Source organism: Phyllostomus discolor, chromosome 2, assembly GCF_004126475.2.
Source record: "Phyllostomus discolor isolate MPI-MPIP mPhyDis1 chromosome 2, mPhyDis1.pri.v3, whole genome shotgun sequence".
In the NCBI taxonomy this organism is placed as follows: domain Eukaryota; kingdom Metazoa; phylum Chordata; class Mammalia; order Chiroptera; family Phyllostomidae; genus Phyllostomus; species Phyllostomus discolor.
In genome coordinates this window covers 62,924,900-62,949,195 of record NC_040904.2, presented here as the reverse complement: position 1 = coordinate 62,949,195, position 24,296 = coordinate 62,924,900, and the positions used below count along the sequence as shown (strand labels likewise).

At 34.5% G+C, this 24,296-nt stretch overlaps 1 protein-coding gene across 1 annotated transcript in view; it reads right to left on the bottom strand.

The window, feature by feature from the left end:
* LOC114488181 (SAM domain-containing protein SAMSN-1) overlaps positions 1 to 24,296 on the bottom strand; it is a 163,718-nt gene that overhangs the window by 6,448 nt on the left and 132,974 nt on the right. The window contains 6 exon segments of the mRNA XM_036017922.1: positions 6,425 to 6,575; positions 8,732 to 8,938; positions 11,856 to 12,007; positions 14,095 to 14,224; positions 18,161 to 18,310; positions 21,004 to 21,075. Coding sequence (XP_035873815.1) covers positions 6,425 to 6,575; positions 8,732 to 8,938; positions 11,856 to 12,007; positions 14,095 to 14,224; positions 18,161 to 18,310; positions 21,004 to 21,075 — 862 coding nt within the window.

The window sequence follows — 24,296 nt, the reverse complement described above, 5'->3', positions numbered from 1 at the left end:
AACTCTGGCTGTGCCACATTTGTCCAGACAGCAGTGCTGTCTGTGGAGGACACAATACGGTCCAACACTTAGTTATTTCAATCTTGTCTTAAGTGCATCCTTAAATCATGTGAACACTGTAATTTTCTAATTATAATGAATAGTTGGTATTAAGTTAATTTGAATACTGACACATCCTTTGAAAAAACAACAACAAATAAAAAATAGGAATCTCTTTATGGAAAACCAACCAGTTGCTATTGTATACCTTTCTTTGCACATATCTCTTTTTATCCCAGAACCATAGCCTACCCTTTAACTCGATGTGGGCAGGGAAGTACATTGTTTTGCTCACACCCACAGCAACCTCCACTTCTCTGTGCTGTCTGCTTCAGTAAGGACCTAGAGGTGCACTTGCTCAAGAGCACAAACACTCAGCTCCCAGACAGGTGGAACCATTCAGCTGCCACTCAGCCCCCCCATGCACCTCAATAGAAGGCTTCCGTCCCAGGAAATATCTACCCTCAGCTGAGTTGTCTTATTGAACTGACTACTTTGAAAATGACCAAATAATTTTAAAAATTATCATTTTATATTACTTAATTAGAGACCTTGGGAAATCAAGTTCATAATTCTTATAGGTTAAATTAATCCTATTTACTTGATATGGTAAGAATTAACTAAACTGTTGTTTTAAAAATTAGTTGACAAAAACGGGATTATTCTGCATGTTACTGATCTGCAATTTGCTTTTTACTATTAAATAAGCTTTGAACATCTTGTCAGTATGTATTCCATTCTCTTAATGTCATCACACTGCTTCATTGTTTATACATATCTTTATTTAAATGGATTAATAATGGAAGTTCATACTGGTTTCAGTTTTTAACTGCAACTACTAGTAGTTTAGCTAGTATTTTTAGACATTTGTATGTTGAAGTTAAATTAATCAAACAAATTCCTAAAACTGGAATTTTATGCACATTTGCCTTGACCGGTGTGGCTCAGGAGGTTGGGCATTGTTCCACAAAGCAAAAGCTTTTACTCTCAGTTGGGGCACATGCCTGGGTTGTGTGTTCCTTCCTGGTTGGGGTGTGTACAGGAGGTAGCTGACCCATGTTTGTCTCTCACATCAAAGTTTCTCTCCCTCCTTTTCTCCCTCCCTTCCCCTCTCTCTAAAAATAGATAAGTAAAATCTTTTAAAATTGTATGCACATTTTAAACTTTGACAGTTTTTACATTGTTGCCTTCTAGAAATTACTCATTTGGATGCTAGTACAGACACATACACACATGGTTAAACACATGCATAAAACAACTCTTGACAATGAACACCAGCACTTACCTGCCTGTTACAAAAACATAGGCGTGAGATGGGCTGTGGGGGACTTTAAGTATCATAACAACAACAAAAATGTCTTGCTCACTGTTTGAAAACCTCTTCCCTCCCTCACTTGACACTTATTAATCCTACAAGCACTTGTTAAGGATCCTCTTAATGCAAAGCACAGAACTAGAGGCTGTGGGAAAGCCCATGGTACTAGAAGACTCAGTCTCGTTTTGCAGGGTAGTCACCCCAAAGCCACGCCTAGTACATGATCACAGGGCAATACAACAACAAGTGCAGGAGTGCCCTGTGCAAATGGGCAGTACAAGTTTCCTAGGTGACTGAAAAAAATTCTGTAAACTTTCTCCGGGAATCGTTCTCTGGTAGAAGAGTAAAAATGTTTATATTTTATTTTATTTGGTTTTGTATCACAAAAAATATGACATCTATCACAAATTATATCTTAGGAGTAAAACCAAAAAGAAATTTGAAGAAATTAAATTGCATAAGGCCAAACAGCTATGAGTAGGCACAAATATTAACTGCATATTTGTAAATACAGAATAGTAAAATGCCTATGTGCCTTTTCTACTCTGTGTATGTGGATGGTTAGCATATCTTTTTTTTAAAGCTGTATGAATATTTCTTGAATCTAGATTCAAATCATATGGCAAGTGAGTTAGAAACACCAGGTACACATGTCAGGGGCTAGGGCACCAGACTACCCTGGCACACTGTCAGGCCAACTGCTGGACTGTTGTTTGGCATAACTACAAGTTTCCCCTGCTGGTGGCTCGTGTTCCAGGTTCCTGGCTGGGCCCTGCCATTTGCCCTGCATCGTTTTGGGCAGGGAGGCAGGCAGGAAGGCACAACTGGGGATAGTTGAGCAATGAGGGGCTGCTGTGACCACAGCTGGTGCCAACAGCCTGGCACACAGCCCTCCCTCCCCCCTTCCTCATTGAGCACTGCAAGCAAAGGTTGCAGGTACCTTAAATATATACAGAATCTTGCACAGTTTACTTACTTAGTTACTAAGATTTTTTTTTCTTTCAGTTTAAAATTTAATTATCCCTGTGCTAAAGGGAAAACAAGATATTTCCATCACCCATTTTCCCCAAGGATAACAGTACATTTTCTCATAGACACTTTTAAGACACATCAAAGTGTCTCTAAATGTGGGAAAAGAAGAACAAGTTCAGAATAAAGAGAAAATATTTACTATTAATAGCAGTTAATTTATTGTAGAGACATTTCTCAGGAAGGCAAAGGGGTCTTGAAGGCTGTGTTTATGTACCAATGCACACAAACACACACACATATATTCTCTACTCTCTTTTTTTACTTGCTGGGAATATTTATTTTAAATAAACAGACCATTTTAAAATCCAGATGACAGAGAAACCTTAAGGAGCACAAGATAAACAGATTCTGCTCTTTTGCCTCTTCAAGAACTGAGTCTCACCCCAGTGTCTTTTCTCCTTCTACCCTCATCTGGATCACCCGCTGAAAGCCAGTGACCTAGTTCTGCTGAGTCTAGTGCAGCTTGGGAGCAAGTTCAGAATATCCCCGAACTGGTCTCGCCAAGATTGAGGAACACCAAAGTCATTCACCTCTAGAGATAATCCTGTAATCAGCTCAACTCTACTTGCCAACCCTTCTGTCATCTTGGGGGAGAAGCATCTTTACCTCCTATCAAGCAGTAACCTATAAAAAGTTTAATTTGGTTTACATTTCCAATGTCAAAGTGAGTGCAGTGTTATCCACTTTGGCCTAAGAGAAAAAGAAACTGGCTCGCTCTAGGTCTTAGGTGTCTGTTTCTGTTTCTGTCCCTGACCCATCCCCCATCCTGTTGGTTTCTCTAGATGTATAAAAGGCTCACGTGGGGCTGTGGTCTTTCTACATCATCTCAAAATTTTAGTTCTTGTTCTCAAAACAGGCACTCAATTTTTACATTGAATGATTAGCAAAGCGAAACATCCCAGTTCCTGACCTAAGAAGCAATGAAGCTCTAAACTAGGAATTCACTGATGTTCCCAAACTGACATTGTTCAATGATCAGAATAAAATGCATACGTAAAATTCTGGCCAGTTTGCACACCCCATTCTTCTACACACACACATACACACACACACATGCTAACTGTTTTTAACCTATGACTGTGGCATGCATTTGTCTTCGTTTTATATAGCCATATATTCAAGGTCTTTATCATTCAAGGTACATGAAGGTTGTGCATTTAATCTTTAACATGGTTGTAGAAGATATAATTCACAGAGTAGAGAATAGATAAAAATAAGCACACGGCAGCATGGTGCCAAATCATCAGAACACAACATCTTATGAACAAATAGAAGTCATTCTTCTTTATTTCTTGAGCAAAGCAGTTTCATATGATAAATAGCTTTCAGTCAGAATAGCCAAACATGCAATATGCATCTTTTTGACATGTATATTCTAATAGTACTTTAGGCTGTAAGATTAAAATAAGAAAAATCCCTGTGTTGTGTGTGGACAACAAACACTAGTTGAATCTGCATTTTTTTCATTTTTCATCTCCCAGAATTTGGCTCAGTGAGTGTATGTTTGTACTTTACTGGCTATTATTAAATGATCAACTTCTAGTGACCTTCAAGTACTGTTTTCTAAAGTTTTATAAGGGAAATAATGTGGAGCACTTGTATTTTTTATAGAAAACACTGAATTTCACATCATACTTCAAAGGTCTTGTTTTGTTTACAGAGATCAGGGTAAAATAGTACATGCGTCCAGTGTCTACATTTATGAGATTGGGTTCTAGATGTGTGACCTTGAGAAAGACACCTACTCAAGTTTCAGTTTCTCTATTTTGCAAAGGAAAAAATTGGGTCAGATGGTTTTTAAAAATAATACCTGGGTCTAATATTGTATCATGTATAAATCATAATTTTTTTGTTAATCTAGAAAGTAAGTGGGTGATGAGGGAGTTGGAATGAAAAAATTTTGAGGGCACGTGGCCCTGGACTGGTCTTCCCTCTACAGGCCTCTGCTGGGAAGCCCTGCTGACCCCACTCTGTGACCCTTTCCAGTCAGTAATGCAGGGAGTCAGCTGCTCCAAGGTTTACATTCTCACTTAGATACTAACTTCCACTTTTTATGATGGAAAGCTAAACTGAAGCTGCTAGGAAAATTGGAAAAGTAGAATTTTTATACATACTTTCATACACACTAGTTTACATGTGTGGAAGAAAGAGTTGGGTTTTTATAGCAGACTGCCTTTGACTAAAACTCCATCTTTGCTACTTGTCTATTGTTTGGCCTCTTGAATTTCAGAGAAATTCATCTCTGAAACATATTCTTATCTTCAAATGGGTAAAATATCTACATGGGTGGTATTGTAGAACAAAAGCAATTGAGCACACTGGCTACTTAAGTTTGATCTGTGTCTGCCAGTGACCCCATCCCCTCTCATTTGCATCTCTCAGCCTCCACAACTCCAAAGAATGCACATAAACACCTAGGCTGAAGGATGAAATCAATTCTGCAGATGTCAAATTAATCATACATATGAAAGCTCTTTGAAAAGGGTGAAGATCTATGCAAATTCAAAACTGCAAGATAAAAAAATTTGGTACAGTTTCTAAAAAAACAGTAATTCCTACTAGACAAAAAGTGAGTATATATAAACATGTGCTGTGCAACTGTGCCCATTTTGTAGGACAGAAGGGTATAGGGAAGGCCATGAAGGGATGATCAGGAGGCCTGGGTCCTAAATGCAACTTTCCTTCTTACTCTTCATCTGGGCTGGTATGTGTAGTGTTAGAAAGTATAGTATAGCATCACAAACACTGGTCCTAGCTCTCCAGCTGCTAGGTACCTGAGCTTGGACAAATTAGTTAGCTTCTCAATTTCTCATGATAAAAATGGGAATAGTACTACCTAACTCAAAGACTTATAGAGATCATTAAAGGTAATGAATGTGAAGAATCCCACATGAAATTTTACTCTGAGAACATGTTCCAAAAGAGTAGTTAGTGATTATTTTTATTATTTTTAAAAAAGAGTTTATTTATTTATTTATTTTTAGGGAGAGGGGAAGGGAGAGGGATGGAGAGGGAGAGAAATATCAATGTGAGAGAGAGAAATCTATCAGTTGCCCCTCTTATGTGTCCTGACTAGGGACCGAACTCATAACACAGGCATGTGCCCTGACTGGAAATCAAACCAGTGACATTTTGCTTTGCGAAATGATGCCCAGCCAACTGAGCCACAATGGTCAGGGCTATTTTTATTATTACTTTTGAAAAAGAAGTTTGAATTAGATGATTGAAGGTTTTTTTTTGTTTGTTTGTTAGTTTTCATCTTCAAAATTAGACACTTGTCCTTTGTTTTTCTAGCAAAGTACTCCTTGCAAAGCTTGGCATGCCCTGAACTTAGAATTCTGGGAGCCTGACCAGATTTAGTAAGAAGAGTATTCAGACTGGGCAATTGTAAAAGCAAAAGTCATCCTATCTTTACAAACCCAGTTGGTGTAGCCAGTATTCTGCCACAAGTAATTCTGCATGTATTCCTCCATCTTCAGTTTATACTTACAAATCACAGAGCCATCTCAGATAATGAAATTGAGTGCTGAATATTTTTGCAAGCTATTATTATAACATCTGAAAGAATATTATAAACACATACAAGATGTGACTATATGGTAATGAAATGAATTTTCTTGTGCAGCACAAAGACTCATTAGCTTAAAGCCAGGCTCTGTGCTGTTCTACAGAAGTTGCATGTGACATTTCTCACTAATGGCTCATGCCATCCCTGTCTATCTGTCTCTGTCTCCCTCAGCCTTTGGAAATGCAGGCATGCGCTTGTGTGTAAATTAATAGCTCTGCAGAATCTAAATGAGAGACCCAGAAAAGTCCTTTCGTTTTTCTGAGTCCAATAAGGAAAACAGGGTCCTCTTCCTAATTTTATATTTAACTAGAATTGTTGTTCCTAAATATAAAATGAAATACTTATTTTATGGAAAATAATGTATTATATCATTCTCAGTAAATTAAATTGGGACTTTGTTTTTAATGATTTTACTTTTTACATTAAAATGTGATTATCAGCTAGAGAGAAGAGTAGGTGCACAAACTTACTTTCTTCATCAAGGAGATTTTCAGCAGCTGATAGTAACCTCATCCTATCTTCTGGGTTTTTAATGTTTAATTCAATGAGATGACTCTCGTTTATATCCTTTAAATCTTCTAGTGTCTCATAACCATTGAGCAAAAGTGTTGATGTGTATTCCTGTGTGGGAGAAAAACAATATGTATAATATGAGCTAGTCAGACTCAAATACTTTATTTGTAGTTCTCTGTAGATTTAAACAAAGTATAGAAATAAATACGGAAACCAAAGGTGTCAATAAAACTTTCGCTTAACTTTATTTTACTTGTACTAATTTCCCACATATAAACTCTAGGGCCTTTCAAAGAGTGTACTGTATAATTTTAACCTTCTGGAGAGACAGATATAAAGAAGAATATCTTAAGCTATACAATACTAAGTAATGGATCAATTAAATAGCTAGACCATTCACCCTATTTGGAACTTTTTTGTTCTCAAATTGCTAAATTGACAAAGCTGGCAGGTCCTTAAGTCTATCAACAAAATGTCTCTAGTAGAGTATATTACAGCAGTATTTTTGAATCTACATGTCTTGTTTTCTTGACTGCAAAAGAATGCTATTCTCATTCATTTATTGGGGTAGGTTAGAAATGAATTTGAAACAGATAGAATTCATATAAAAAGTGAACTTGGGATTTTGGTTATAAAACAAAGAAATCCAAGGCTTTCTACTTAATTAAAGGTTTTTATTAAACTTTACAAAAATGCTGTGTTTGGAAAAAGAATTGTTGCCTTCTTTCAGCACATATATCTTGTCCATCATTTTCATCAAGACACTTTAGTTTAAAATTCATAAGCTTCTGCCTGACTAGTGTGGCTCAGTTGTTTTGGTGTTTTCCCACAAAGAGAAAGGTTGCAGGTTCAGTTCCCAGTCAGGGCACGTGCCTGGGTTTCAGATTCTGTCTCCAGTTAGGGCATATACGAAAGGCAACTGATCCATGTTTCTCTCTCACATGGACGTTTCTCTCCCTCTTTCTCCCTTTCTCTCCTTCTCTTTAAAAATAAATAAATAAAATCTAAAAAAAAATATAAAATTCAGAGAATTCTGATTTCAAGGTCTGTACATTATTTATGTATCCCCTGTTCCTGCTAACAGCATAAAAATTCAAAGTGAGTTTGAATACTTTTCAACTTTCTCAAAAATTTCTCCCCTTTTACTTGATCACTATTTTAATATCCTTATTTTAGTTATTAAAATTCAGTAAGAAAAATATAAAGGTTTTCATTATCAGGAAGAATATATTACCAGTCCTTTATGTACAAAAAAAAGGTAGTAATTCTTTAAAAAAGTATCCGAGAAGGAACACTGAATTAAAACAGAGAAAACCAAAATTCCCATTCTGACATAATTGTCTAACTGTAGGTTCTTGACTAAGTTATTTCACTTTTTTAGACCTTGGTTTTCTCATAGGTCATGGAACAAACAAGCAAGGGAGGCAGGATTCAAACTTGTACTTCTTCTTCCAAGGAGCACCCAATTCACATAGTGGGGGCACCAGTAGTCACATAGAAAGACCTAGATACTGTGTCTATAGACAGTACTAGATAATCTAGATAATTCAGGGCAAATAGTGAAGGAAAATTTAATTGGCTATTGCCAAATAAATTTTAAAAACTATCAAAGTATTACTGTGTTAATTTTTAAAACGGGTTGCAAAAATATAAGTTGAGTGAGCTTAGGTATATTGAATGTACAAATCATTTAAGAAGGTAGATATTTTACTAATATAATGAGAAAATAATTGGACTACAAAGGTAGACAGCACAGTTTTCTTAACACAATTATTATGCAAGCTTAATGGTTTCTGTTTCCTAACAAATTACATTTAAAAAATATTATTTAGTTATTTTCACTTGACTTGCTTTTGATCTCAGCACTATAGAAAGAAAATACAATTTTCTTTTCATTATTTTTCTTTCACTTCTTGGGATTTTTATCTTCAATCTTCACACTCTCTTTATCATTCTCATTTACAAGTTTTCTCCAGGCCTCTTATTTTCCTAGGTATTTTTTATTTTTTGCTGCATTTGCTCAACATTAATCTCTACCATCATTGCTAAGTACCATTAGAGTTTAGTCCAGAGGATATTATATCAAGACTCATTCTTGAATAATAAAAGTAATAAAGAAGAAATAAAAACTGTTCCTGAAAAACAGATTTTCCTTTGATATAAGTCATGTATTTTTTAAACAATTCTGTACAAAGACTGACCTACTCTCTTCAATTATTCTGTCTATATGCCAGGAAAATCAAATAGACCACAGTTTTGCTAACCTGAAGGTGAATCCCCTCTAAGAATTCCTGCAGAGTCTTATATTTTTCTGTTCCACTTCTTCGGTGTGCCTTTATTTTCTTGGGGGCTGCTTCCTCTTCTGAGATGACATCCACATAAATAAATTTGAAGTTTCCCACCTTGTTGTTTAACATGCCAGTCCACATCCCCATTGGTGTTTTGCAAATAATGTCTATGATGTCTCCTTTCTAAGGACAAAGAAATATGCAAATCAGATTTCAGAGAACTCTGGTGCTGTGACAGTTGTCAGAAAGAATGTAATCATAGAAAATAGAATAATGAATGCATTGTGTTAAGGGATTCCAAGACAACGGAAGTAAATTTAAGGGGATGTTTCTTTTAAGTTTGAGGAAACTATTTATTAGTGAAAATGAAGAAAGCAACATGCTTGAAGAAAAACTCCTACACTTGATGATGTGTTTTTGTTTTTGGTATCATAACAATTTATCAACTTTATTTGTAGACCACAATGTAATTTTACATAAATTCATCTATGTCCACAACACAATTTGTAGTTACCTATACAAAGTGTCATTATCATTCTAATTAATACAGAAACCACCCTCACAAACATTAAATAGCTTCCCACAAGTTTATTGGAAATTAATGGCAGTACCAGAATCCAAGCCTAAGTGGTTGGAACTAAAAAATGATTTATCCTGTCAAAGCAACGTATATGTAGCAAAACTCAAGCCATCCTTCCTAAAGTGGATCTCATATGGGAGAAAAAGGAGAAAGAGAAGTCTGTGACTCTGTATTTCTAGTTCATCTGAAAAATTCACTTACAGTACAAAAATAAACATACCTGAATCATTTCATTCATTTAACATAATGAAACTGTGCAGAATGTACAAATCAAATAAATAATAAAAAATATGTGTGTGTACTAAGGATAAATTATTTTCTTAATTATTCTAGAGAACACAATTCTTAGATTGAGCTCCACAACAAAGTTTGTGTTCAAGTGTAAATGAAGCACATTGTGATAAACAAACTAGTTAGTCTTTTCCTTTATTCACATTTGAGACTCTACATGGCTGTATGCTGCCAGTTATGGGCAAAAGTAGAAAACCCAATAGGGGTAATTATTTGTAAAGAAAATTGATATCTATGCAAATATAGTGCCTACATTTAAGAGACATAGTTACTCCATTGAGACTTACAACTTTCTACCCCAGAGAAGACATTATGTTTTCTGATAGTTTTGCCATATTAAGGATATAGCCTCAAACAAACAAAGCATTAAGTTGGCCTACTAAAAATATTTTTTCCTGCTGTTCTGGTCTTTCTGATTTGTAATAGCCTGTCTTTCAGACCATATGAGCTGTTCATCTAGTTCTTCCTTTAACTATAGGGTATCAAATCCTAGGTTCAATGGGATCAGCCAAGCAGACCCAGAAAATCCAGAGAAGCTCTAACGGAAATTTCTAAGCATGGCAGCCTTCTGCTGCATTCTTCCTATTATCTTTAACACTTGTAAAAAATGTATATTCCAGGAAAGTTCACCAAGCAAAGACTCAATTTCATTTTGGATAACACCATTTATAGAAACATCAGAAATCAAATTTTAGTGGTAACTGTGGGATTCTTATTGTGTCTTACAAGAGCTCCACAAACATTACTTAAGGCAGCACCAGAGTTAGTCAACTGGCCTGATACGCAGGGAAGGTAGAAAGGTGCCCTGAATCAAAACATGTTCAGTTTATTCCCTTCTACTACTCTCCTGCCACACCCTTTACTTGACTACCTGCAACCTTTTTCCAAGACAAGGACTAGGAAATGACTAAGGGGCTAATAGTGAGGAATAATGTTCTCTTCAATCTCCAGCTAAGCTTACTTTGACTTGATAACCATAGAATGGATGAAGAGAAAAACTGAGTGCCTCCAATGTTAAATAATAATATCAATACTTCATAACTTATTAAATTATTGCTTAATGTTGGCTTGGTGTTGATAGTATAAAAAATTCATAAATCCTGTCTTTTAGCTATATAGCACTTTGTGTTAGTAAAAGGAATAATTTAACTTATATGAAATATTTTAACTCTAAACTTTCTTCTGTTTGTGCTATGTAACCACCTCCCCCACTTGAGTGTAAGTAGGACAATGAAAATGAAGGATTTCCCATCCATGATTACATTGTGTTTTATGATAGAAAGGACTATGCAGATGTAAGTAATTGCCCAGATTAGTTAATTTTGTAATTATCTCAGTGTTTTCTGATTTAATCAGGTAGGAGCAGTTTAAAATAAAGTGATCTGAAACTCATTCATGAATGAGTTCTTCTCCTTCAGGTCTTAAAGAAGCAAACTGCCACATTACAGAGAGAGGGCCATGGCTGACATCCTTCAGGGGCTGAGAATGGCCTCCAGTTGAAACCAAGCAAGAAAGCCTGAGCTTTACTCCTACAACTGCCAGTGAGCTTTGAAGATGACTAGAGCCTTAGGCGAGATGACACCTTGATTTTAGCCCAGTGAGACCTTAAACAGATGAGCCATGCCTGAATTATTATCTACAGAACTATGAGCTAACTAGTAAGAAATTTGTGCTGTTTGAAGTCCCAGAGTGTGTCTAATTTGTTATACAGTAATAGAAAATGATATAGAGGATAAGAGTAAGAAGAGGGAATTCAGGGGGAATATCATTGGTAGAAAAATGTTTGGTTATTCAAAGCAACCAATTCAAGTATTGAATTTGCCTGGGCCAAGTCTGATCCCCAAGGCCTTTGCTCTGCTGAACTCTTGCCTGGTATCTCTACCTCTTTATTCTCTCCTTGGTGTTGTTATTTTCATTTCAGGAATTATCAGGCAGAGCTGGGCACCCACTTTTCAGAAGAACATACATAATTCCATCTTCCCTGATAGGCTTTAATTCTGCATTATCTATGTAACAGTAACTTATGCTAATAACCTCACAGGATGATCCCCCTACCCTACCTGGAATGTTTTGTTTAAATTCTGCCACGGTAAACAGTCCCTAGTTCTACTGTTAGGAAGAACACACTCACATCTACTCCCAAGAGTTCTCGGTGCTTGCGCTTCTGAAATGGATCACACAACCAGCATTAGATAGGCCACACAGAATGCAGATATGATATACACGCACCTTGATTTTAAGGGAGTCAATGTCATAAGGGCTTGGTGTGAAATCAGTATGCACTCTGGCACGGCCACAGAATGGTCCAGAGTAGGGGCAATCATCATCCAGTCGAAAGCTGTCCCGATTACTCGTACCATCTGAACAGCTTGTTATGCCACCTGAAGAAGGCAAAGCAGAGGTTAACAGTTCTCACTGAAGGTTCATAACGTTCTGAACCATCATCTGGAAAAAACTAAGCAGGAACAATACTCAAACATTGGAAGCCATCCTCCCGAGGATGCTCTAAGTCTCCACCTTGTTTCTGTCTCCCAGGCACTCTCCATCAGCAGCCTCTGTCCTCTAAGCCACTTTTGACCTTTCTTCAGCCAACTTGACCACCCTTTCCTCAACCACTAACCCAAATACCTTCTGACTTTGATTTCTGTGATTTGTGATCTTAACCAGTAGAAGAGTGTTTTGGGCATTGGATACTTATTAAAGCAGTAGGCAGGATAGATTAACTCTCTGTACAAGCCAGAAAATTTTGTACAGGTGGTTTTTGAAACAGTTCTAAACTGGACTTTTTAAACTTCTTCAAATTCTTGTTCTTTGGTCCCCTTCATTTTTGGCTTTTAACCACAGAGGAAAAAGTGAAAAGTGATTCCATTTTGCTACTTGTCTGGGGGCAAGAATGGTCCCCAGTGAAAGTAACTCTCAGTTTCCCCATCACACTCAACTGTCATCTCACTTTCTCCTTCACTGTGGCCTTTTGGTGTCAGGTCGATGATGGAATAACCTTGGTTTCTCTACCATGCATTATAATAACTGTGGAAACGAGGTAAAGGTCCTTAGGGATGCTCCATATTGTAAGTGAGTTGGTGTAAATGAAAGGTGAGTTCCAATTACAGAAAGTAAGTTGTATGTAACAGCTAAGTGGGTCACCATCTACTTATACCTTCTCTTCCATGACCATGCCAGGCCCTGGATTTTTATGACACATTCTCATTAAAACAATCCTTTCCACATTCAGCATCATAACTTAGAATTTTAAAACTTCCAGCAGAAATGAATACTAATGATATCTGAATTTCACACATGCAAAAACTTCGCCTTCAAATGTTTTGCGGTAGCTTTTTTTTTTTTTTTTTTTTTTTACAAAATAACGGTTTCATAGCCAATAGAAAAGTAGAAATAAAATTCAAGATATTTGAAACATCTGGTCTTTGCTATACAACTTCAAATAACAGAAGCAGTTGATTTAAAAGGAAATGAAAAATCAACTTTGCAAAAAAACTTTTAAAGTCTTTAAAAGAGTAGAAGGATGTGTAACAGTATGTATATAAAAAGTGATAAGCACCATACAATTGCAGCAGTTTCAACCAAATATTGTAGCTGAATATGTGACTGAATCCTGAGTGATATTCTTCTTAGAAAAATGTCAATTTTTTAAGAAAATCCTTATTGAATATGTGCTGATTCCTTTTTGTAACCTAATTGGTGATATTTTTACTTTTAAAATATTTACATATTTTTCATTCTTTACTCACTAATGCTGGGTGGAAATCTAAAAAGTAAATGTCAGAATTGATGTAAATGACAAATGCTTTTCAGATTTTCTTTTTGAGGCAAAGGAAGGAAAAAGTGAGAGAGGGCAAGAGAAAAGAGGAAAAGAAAGAGAAGAGAGAGAAGAAGGAAGGAAGGAAGGAAGGAAGGAAGGAAGGAAGGAAGGAAGGAAGGAAGGAAGGAGGGAAGGAAGGAGGGAAGGAAGGAAGGAGGGAAGGAAGGAAGGAGAAAGGAAAGGAAAAGAAAAGGAAGGGAAGGGAAGAAGAAGGAAAAGAAAAAAGGAAAAAGGAAAGAAGTGAAGAGGAGAAGAGAGAGAGAACAGAATTTTATTGTTGTAAGAGCTGTAAGTTGTTTTAAAAATTTTGACCCAAAATAATGCTAGTTCAACCCAGCATACATTTTTATTTTAGGGATGCATTTTTAATCACCCAACATGATCTTTTGAGGCAAATCCCCAAGGGCCCTGCTGATCACAATGTTAAAAATTTCAAGATAATACATAATTCTATCTAATATATTAAGTCTATTTTAAATAATAGCAACTCTTTAGATTCAACACATCATACATTTTCACTATTTGTTTTATCAGGTAGCTGGAACCTTGTTGCTAATTTGACAAACCAGTCCCCCAAAAGCAAATCTGTTCTTTCTAGTTAACTGAGATCCCCTGCCTGGGATCTTTTTCCTTATTTTATAACCTTACTTGATGAGCTCCGCCTGCTGTAGAGACTATCCATGGAATCACTGGCTTTGAGGGGAAGCTTTTCTGTGTGTGTCCCAATTATGGGGTCACTGTTCCGACATGGGAGGTCATCCTCTCCATCTTCTACATCCTTCAGAAAAACATATTAGAGGTTAAGGTCAGATAACTGATTTCCATGGAGATGTGCACTGTGTGCATTGATTTAACAAACAAGTTATAATTTAGCAACAAAATACTTAGGAATCATTAATCTTAAGTTCAATTTCCAGCAAAACATTTTATAGTATACTTGGAAAAATTTAGACAGAACATTCCACATTATGGAATTCAACTAAAATTATAATGGTTCATTTTTTAAATTAGGGTGAATATTGTATCAAGACTATTTAACCAGAAAAGTTAGATTTATTGACATCTATGCTCTTTCTGCTAAAGAACTTTTATTTCTTCACATTCTCTTTATCACCTATTTACCACCATTACTAATCCTTTGAGAGCTGATATTAGAAGTTTAAACTCTGCATAGTTGTTTCATGTCAGTTATTTGCACCCCACCAGATCACTAGATATGAATAAAACATGTACACTTTGCAATTCTAAAGCAAAGCTTATCTAAGAAGCTTCACAAATCTCATATCATGCTTTCTACTTAGTCAAGTGAAAAGCAAATCTTGCATAAAATTAGAAAGACAGACAATTTCAAAACAAATTACATCTGCTGGAAAATATCTAAAATGTTTTCCATATTTAGATAGTTTTGACAAAAATCTATGAATTTCTTAATATTCATCAAAATGTAATTTAATATTCTCATTTTTGAGCTTTTCTAAACATTAATAAAACTTCAGAATATACATTTGATTTATACTCAATTTGATTCTCTGTATTTACCCATTCCTTTGTTCATTTGCTCAGTCATTCACCACACATTTATAGAATACTTTCTAAGTACCTGACACTGTTTGGGAACTAGGAATAGCATGGGAACAAGATAACAGGGCCCTTTCTCCAGTGAGGTACATTTTAGTGTGTTAGGCTGTATATAAATGTGCATGTGTATGGTGTTTGGGTAGGTGTGTGTAAAGAAAATGAACAAGACAATAGTAGAGAAGAATAAGTGCTACAAAGAAAATAAAATTGGGTGATGAGAGGGAATTAGCTACTAGGATTAGGGCTGGGAAAAATTTGGTTAAATTTGGATGGACTAGCCTCCAAAAACCTCCTCCATAATTTAATATATGTTCTGAATTCTTGACCTGAATGATGAAAAGATACAACTTATGTGAATATTTGGAGACAACTTTCCAAGCAAAAGGCACAGTGAGATCAAAATAACTAAACTCAGAATTAATTTGGGCTATGCACAGGGGAAAAACAAGAAAGGAGAGTGTTAGGATATGAGTTAAGAGAAGTAGACTGGAGCCAGGTCACCAAAGCTTTACAGACCACATGTGGTGGCCATAGAAATGTGCCATCCAGATTTTTTGCTGAGGAGCCCTTCTTTACTGACAGCCCCACTAGTGCCTCTTTGTATCCACCACTAGGTTTGCATGGGAGCTATGCTACCTGCCAATGACTGAAATGATGGGGTACTACTTGAGTACTAGTTGAGTCCATTCTCATGGTATGTGGGGCTCCTCTAATGTAGTTAGAGGCAAATGGTAGTTCAAGGACTCTCCATCAACATGGCCAAACTTTTTCAGAACAGGGTTGAAGTCTGAGACTCTACCTGATTCTCCTTCCTTCCTCTGCTTTTACTGGTGTCAGGCTTTCCCTGCCCACTTCTTCTTTATCCTTCACAGGCATGCTTTCCCTAAATCTTTGGCATATCTATTTCTATCTTTGAGTCTGCTTCTCAGACTGAAATGAACACACCATAGTAAGGGAATGTATTGTGAAGGTATTATAAAATTTTACCCAGGGGAGTTACATGTTCTGAATTTTATGTGTTCATAGATTTTTTTTTACACATGCAGGATGGCAGTGGAAAGAGTAAAGAAAGGAAAACAATGACATGATTATTATACTAATCTAAGCAAGCCAGGTTGATTACTTAGTTTAAGGCATGAATAGTCTACATGAAGAAATTAGGGGCTTTAGATATACTTTGAAATTAGAACCAAAGGGATATGCTGATGAGTTGATGTTAAAAGTGAAAAAAAAAAGGAATTTTGATTAATTATTAGGTTTTCTCTTTCCCTTCCTCCTTCTCTTCCTTCCATTCATCTGTCTGTTCTTCCTGGCATCTGGAGTTAGGACAGTATTGTGTGTTGCTACTGGGAAGACTGGAAACAATTTGTTTGTATAGCATGAAGAATCAATAATTCAGTTTTGTATATATTAGGTTTTAGATATACATTCAAATGATGACATTAAATAAGCAATTGGTTATGTAAGCATAACAGATAAAAAGTTATAGCTAGAGATGTCATTGAAAAAAAAAACTGATGAGGCTGGATGAGAGAGAGTAGGAGAAGAGTATAGATTGAGTAGAGCATCCAGGAACAAGCCTCAGGAAGGCTTAATATTTAGATGGACAAGGTAGAAAGCAGAGCTAGAAAGGGAAACTGAAAAATAAGAAAGGCTTTTCTAAAGCCTTCTTTTCTAAAGAGCTGAAGAAAAGTGAATGTTTCATATGTAATGGAATCATTACTTGTATGAAATACAGCCTAAAAGTAATGGAAGAAGAAAGAAAAGTGGCTACCGGATTTGGCAACACAGAGGTCAATACTGATTGTAACAACTGTTTTAATGGAGTACTAGGGACAAAAGTCCTACTGAAGTGGGTTCAAAAGAGAGTGGACATTAAACATATATATCAATGGAATATAATTGAGAGTCCAGAAGTAAATTCATATATTTATGATCAATTGATTTGCAACAAGAGTGCCAAGACAATAAATACACAGGAAAGCATTGTCTTTTTCACGAAGTATTGAGACAACTAGATATCCACATTCAAAAGAATGAAGTTGGATTCCTACCACATACCATGTAGAAAAATTAATGAATTCTACACTAAAATTTAAGAATTACAACTATAAAACTCCTAAAAGGAAAGATAGGAGTAAATCTTTTAAAACTTAAATAAATGGTTTCTGTGATAAAATACTAAATGCACAAGTGATGAAAGAAAAAATTAGACACATTGCACCACATCAAAATTACAAATATATTTGTGCTACAAATGACACCATCAAGAAAGTGAAAATAAAGTCCACAGAGTGGGAGAAAATTTATGGTATTGCAAATCATACATCTGATAAAGTACCTGTAACCAGAATATATTTTAAAAATACTTAAAGGTCAACAATAAAAATACAGGACTATTAAAAAATGGGCAAAAGATTTCAATAAACCTTTTTCCAAAAAAAGATATACAAGTGGCTAATAAGCACATAAAAAGAATCTTAACATTAGTCTTCTGAGAAGTGCAAATCAAAACCACATTGTAATTCCACTTCACACCCATTAGGATGGTTAACATAAAAAAAAAAACAGACAATAGCAAGGGCTGACAAGCATGTGAAGAAATTGGAAACCTTATATATTGCTAGTGGAAATGTAAAATGATGCAAGTGCTTTGGGAAACAGTTTTTCAGTTTCTCAAAATATTAGAGTCACCATATATCTAAGAGAATAATATAATATTTCCATGCAAAACTTTGCACATAAATATTTATATCAGCATTATTTATAATAGCCAAAAAGTAGAAGTAACACAAATGCCCATCAACTGATGAAAAGATAAATAAAATGTGACTAATCTATAAAATGGAATATTATTTGGCAATAAAAAGGAATGAAGTACTGATGTTTTCTACAACATAAATGATATATGTTCTTCACATACTACATGTGTGTGATCTTTTTGAACCTCGGTTTATTATATTAAACAGGAGTAACAGCACTTTCTTCCACCCAACTTCTTGATACAATGTTTGAGGAAGAAATAGATGTTGAAGTCTTCCATAAAGAATAAGCATTTCTACATCTAGAAGAACATGTTAAACATTTTAAGAAAAATTTAATAGGAAAATACAAGCGATTAACAGAGTGCACTTACCTTTTCCTCAGAAAGGGCTTTGACGTACTTTTTAGCCACTTTTTTCTTCATTGTCCAAGAAATGGCTCTCATCTTTTTACCTAAACCTTTTCCATTATTTGTATTTTTATTTTGTTCTCCATTCTCATTCATGAGTTCCCCCTCATACACCTAGTTAGAATTGTTTACAAAAGACAAGATAATAGAATAAAAAGCATTAATCCTAATACTTCTCTATAAGATAAAATAATGTGACAATATAGTTAATACAATATATTTTATAATGTAATACACATTACAGTATACAAAGAATACATGAAATAGAATATATTCATCCATTCACCTTTAATTATTTCTCATATTCCCCTTGCTCACTATAACAGTGTTTCTCAAAATGTGGCCCCAAGACCAGCAACATCAGCATCACTTGGAACAACCTATGCTTTAACAAACTCTTCAAGTGATTTTGAAACATGCTAAAGTTTAGAAACAAGTGTAATCAAGTATTGCCATACTTGTCCTGTTGCTGCCTCTCTTCATGTTCCCATCCAGGTTTGCACTTACCTGTGCCTTGGCTTTCCTGGAATCCACAAATGTACTCCTTCCTTCATCCAGGTTTCTAATCAAATGCCAAGTAATAAGATAGCAATCTTCTGATTGATAACCCTATTTAAAGTACCTCTCACTTGTCCATATTCCCTGCATATATACTCTGATTTATTCTTCTTCTAAACATTTAACAGTACTTGATAATATATTTGTTCATGTGATTATTGCCTGAATCTCCCACTATGATATATGTTCTATGAGACTAGAGACTTTGCCTGTTTTACTGATTCTGGGTATTTAGAATACTTCTAGGAATATGACTGACTCACAGTATATTTTGAATAAGCAAAACTTCTCATGTGGAACTTTGGAGTGATTTTTTTTTCTTGGAGGATATATTTGGGTGACATGGCCTTAATATCTCAGGTTTGTAATAAAGGACCCTTGAACGTGATCTAGTCTAGTGTTGCTCATCATTCCAAATAAGTGGGCAGCTAGTCATTCCTTGAATATAAAAATCATGGAAACTTCTACTTAGTGAGCTTGAATATTTTAATATGAAAGTTTAACCATATAGTTAACGCCATTATTAATCAATACTACATTTTACTTCACGTCTTATCCCAAAGTACCTGTGATAAATATGAATGGACAGACAATTTAAGCCCTCATTGTACTTTATTAATTCCTACATTCAAGGTTATAAAGACAAAGATTCGTTGCTTAATTCAAAAAACCCTCAATGAAATATAACTTGAAAATGGTTTGAAATTTTAGAATTAGCCTTTTTCTTCTCTTTTCTCTATTTAAACTTTATCTTCATTTAAAATTGCAAATTAAAATAAAGAAGGAAGTATATTATTTTATTACTACCTGTGTTTATTTACCATAGCTTAAACTTTAAAAACTATTACAAATATTTTTAACTTTAGATTATTCTATTACTCTGTTCAGAAGCTTTAAAGAAACTACCTCAACATATTGTTCATTTTAACATTTATCTCTGTTGCTTTCTTTCATAGCCTGAATCACAAGTTTATTTATTTATTTTGTGGTTGTTTTAATCCATCTCTCTTTAGACTCCAGGCTTCATTAAGTAAGGATTTTTATCTGTTATTGTAACAGTACTTTCTGAGTGCCTAACAGAAATTCTGTCATAGAGTAAATATTTGTTAAATGAATGAATGAGTGCTAGATTACTGAAAAATGTGCAATCTACTTTATCAGGTTCACTAAACTTTCACAAATACTAGGTCACTATTACTAGTTGATGAATTTGAATGAGCCTGAGAAACGTTTTACGTTAATGCTATAATTATAAACTTAATAACAATGGAATATATCTATCTATGATTATGGAAAGTTAAAGGTTTATATAATACGTTAACTGAAAATAAAATTATTCATGGCTTGTATACATATATATACACATATATGTTTCTCCATAAGCATGTGTACATAAACTTATAAATGGATAAAAGGGAATGCATATAATATACGTGTACAAAAGGGGGTATGTTGTATACACATGCATATGTAGTACTAATAAAGATATTTATAAAGTAATAATAGATGTCATTTTATTTTCACATTTTTGTCAGGAATAATTATTAAAATGAATGTATTTTAAAATATTATAGATAGATACATATAGAAATCTGAAAAGTATTTTGAGAAATAAGATCCAAGAAAGGAAAATTATTTATAAAAAATAAAAATAAAAATACACTATTTAGAATGAATAGTTAAAAGTGAATAAAATCTTAAACCTATTGCTCTAAACCAATTAGATCATATGCGGTACACGTATGAAATTCAGAAGCTTTCCTTAAGCTGCACTTAAAGCACGGATGGTTTGCAAATGTGTATGGAATGGGCACCACTGAGACATTTCAATGCAGGTGGTAGAAGTGTGAGTGCAATTGAGAAGCTGTCTTCTTTCCTTATGAAATTTACTATTAAGCTATTTAATCATCTCCTAAATTAAAGAAGGTGCAACTTAAATAAAATTTACCATATATATTGTTTTGTGGTGGAACTGCTCAGGAAATTTGGAATTGTCTGCATTATATGCAAGTCTCTTCCTAAGTTCACATTGTGCCTTCCCAAACATCAGTTAGACTTTTTAGGTAGCTCTTTACTCCCACATGGTACTTACTGGGTACTAAAGAATTGTTTGTTCTTTTATCATAAAAATATATGCAAGGCTATGTTTTTTAAACATGTCTTCTTTTTACTATACTTTGCAAAAGTGATAGTGGCTTTATACTTTTTCATGTGTTTGCATTATTCATAAAAACATAATAAACACTAACCTCCGTTGAATCATCTGGTTTTGTTATGGAATTATTCCGAAAACGGTCAAAATTCCCAAAGCTGCTGCTGCGCTATAAAATAGGAAAGGAAGAAAAAGAAAAGGAAGTTTAGGATATCTGAGTTTTATAGATAAAAGAGCAAAATAAATTATGGTTCAATAAGCATCAGTCATGAAAACACAGTATTAAAAAAGTTCTCTCTAGAATAACTAAAGGCACTGAAGTTATAACTATTATTAACATTGTAATTTTACAGTTGATAAAGCACCTTCATGCTTTATGCTATAGTGTTAAAAACTTCAGAGGAAAACTATTAATTTTTTATTTTAGTGCTAATTTTGTTCATATGAATAGCATGTATTACTAACCACTAACCAACTAATAAACAAACAACAAAACAAAAAAGCATATGAGTAGACAGAACATTATGCCTCATAAAGATCATATCTCTCAAAAAAAATGAATACAACTACACTTCTACTGTTAACTCTTGCTACTTTGTGAAATTCTCTAATTGATGTCAGAAAGAGAAGACATATGCATATACCTATAAATAAAAGAAAAACAACATTTAGGCACACACCATTAAGTTTTCAAGTAAAACTGAAGTTTTCCACATTTAACAAGAAATTATAGTGAGACCTCAGACCAATTTTATTCACTGGTTTTGAGGGAAAAACTCAATTATGTTAATGGAGGATTTGTTTCCTTGGTTACTTTCTGTCTTGCAAAGCTAAATATTTATTCTCATGCAACTTATTCTATGCAGGCAATTATAAACAATTTCTGATATGCTATAAAGTAAATGATTCTCCTAAACACATTTTCAAAAATCTTAGAGTCACTTAGTCAAAAATTGATATTTCTTTACTCTATTTAATTTTATACATCGTTTGGAAAAGATAGATATTTGATACTACATTCTTTTGATAACCACAATCCATGTTCTATCTTAAGAACTTCCTTTCATTTCAAGCTTATATTTTCAAAATAAGCGGGTGGTACTGAAAAAACAACCTAGTGATTAGAAACATTGATAATGAGAGCCAGAAATCTATAAAACTGTATTGTCTTTTCAGATGTCACAGCCCACTTTAGTTCAAGTTAGCGTCAACTCTTAGTCTTTTCAAGCAGTCTTATACTCATCTCTCCCCAACAGCTACCTTGAAAACTCTTTGTTTCCCTTTTAAATGAGCTGAAATAAAAAGATCTTGTCATGTGACAGTGGGTTAGCTTGATAGACAGTGTGATACAGAATATATACACCAAGGGTGATGGCTGTGTTAGACACAATTAATGCCTTTTGCTGACTTGACACTCCTGTTGAATCAGCCCTTGAGCTTGCGGCAAGAGGAGAAAAAGGAAAAGGCTGAAACTGAGAACCACACCGGAAAATACAAAGCCTTTTCATGCAGAGTTTACTAATCTGGAGTGACTTCCCAGAGCATTAATCACTCCAGCTTGCCTAATAGGTATTTCCATCAGGTCATCATTGCCCAGAGATCACAAAAGGGAATTGAATGCAGTGTTGTACTGTTTACGAACTATCTGAACACAGAGAAATTTGTTATTCTTTTCTATATTTGAAAAGTTGTATGGACTATTGGAGCCTATGCTTAAAGCAAATTTGTAGCCTACCTCCAGCCTGCATCCTGCCTATTAAATATTAATGAGGGTTACAGCATGATTTCTACCATTGGATAATGGGGTCGTGCTGCCCAGGAGGGTACAGGATAGGCTCACTTCAGCATTTCTCTGCACTATCTTCTGCCATTAAGTAATCAATAATCACCACCTTTTAAAATTAATTCCCTCTCATTATATCAATAAAGAGAAGCAGGTTTAGGAGCAGTGGTTTAAGAAGGCTTCAGGCCTATTACTTTGGATTTGTCAGTCATCTCATTATGAATTACTCAACAGTTTTAAGTCAGAGGAGTGTAATAGCAACCCACGCCAAGGCATCGTTAAGAAGCAAATCTATGTATTTAACATGACATTTAAAAATTTCATCATTCTCTAAGTCTAAAAAGTAAGTGACTTTCTGATATGGCTTTCTAGTGTATAGGTTATGGCTTATGATGAAAAAGGGTTAATATCTACTTTGAGGTATAGACAATGGACAAATTTATAATTTCTATTCCAGTTAAGTTTCTAATGAAAAGGTGAATCATGTGGAAGCAAATTGGTTTCATTGACAATAGTATTTTATAAATGTGAATGTATTATTGGAATATAGACAGTTTTGCATGGCATAGTTGTAATGGATTAGATTTAGCAAATATTATCCTGTGACGGAAGCTCCCGTCATGACAGAAGTTATATATATATTGTATATATATACATTAGTTCTATATATGTATATGTTCTGTGTATATATATGTATGTATATATATAGAAGAGTAACAAATAAAATGCAATTCAGATTTTAGATAATTCTTTGTTTCTGTTGATAGTATATCATACTTAGTCTTTAAGTAGACTCTATATAAATTTATAGTCTCTTGTTGTACAATTAAATACATTTGTAAAATCACACAATACCTGTAGAGGTAATTTTGCAAAACTTGCAAAATTACCTTTGTGTTTGCCCTTTGAACTAGCAATTCCAGTTCTAGACAGCTCTACTAGAGATACACTTGGATATAAATTGACTTACACATCACCATTCATTATAAAACTTCTTATGTTATCAAAAAGCTATAAAGCTCAATGCTCATGATCAAAAAGGGACTGATTGAATGACATATGATAAAACAGAGGACTTGTGTGCAGCTGTAAGTAATTGAAACACATCTCTGTATGCTGTTGTGGAATGACCTCCGGGACACAGCATAAGTAAACAATGGCCCAGTGAAGAAAAATGTACATAGGAGGCTGCTGTTTTCCTAAGGGGTGAAATACGTGAGTGTTTTAATACAGGCAATTATTGTAGGTGTTTCTTAGAGAAATGGGGCATAATAAACAAAATAAAAGAGATGGGAAAACATAGACTTCTCTGAATACATATTGTTTTATAAATTTGACTTTAAAATCATGTAACTGTTTCACGTATTATATTGTACATATTTATAAAGAAAATTAAATAAAATCATTCTTAAAAATTCCAGATAAAAATAAAACAAATGAACTTAATTCCATATTTAAGTGGTGGCTTAGAGAGAAGAATTATTTTAAGGGATTTTAAAAAACAGTCGGTTGACTGTCCAAAACACACAACAAATGACAAACTAAATTTTAACCTGTTTTTAGTAATCACATTGCTATTAATAATACTGATATATATTTTAAAAAGT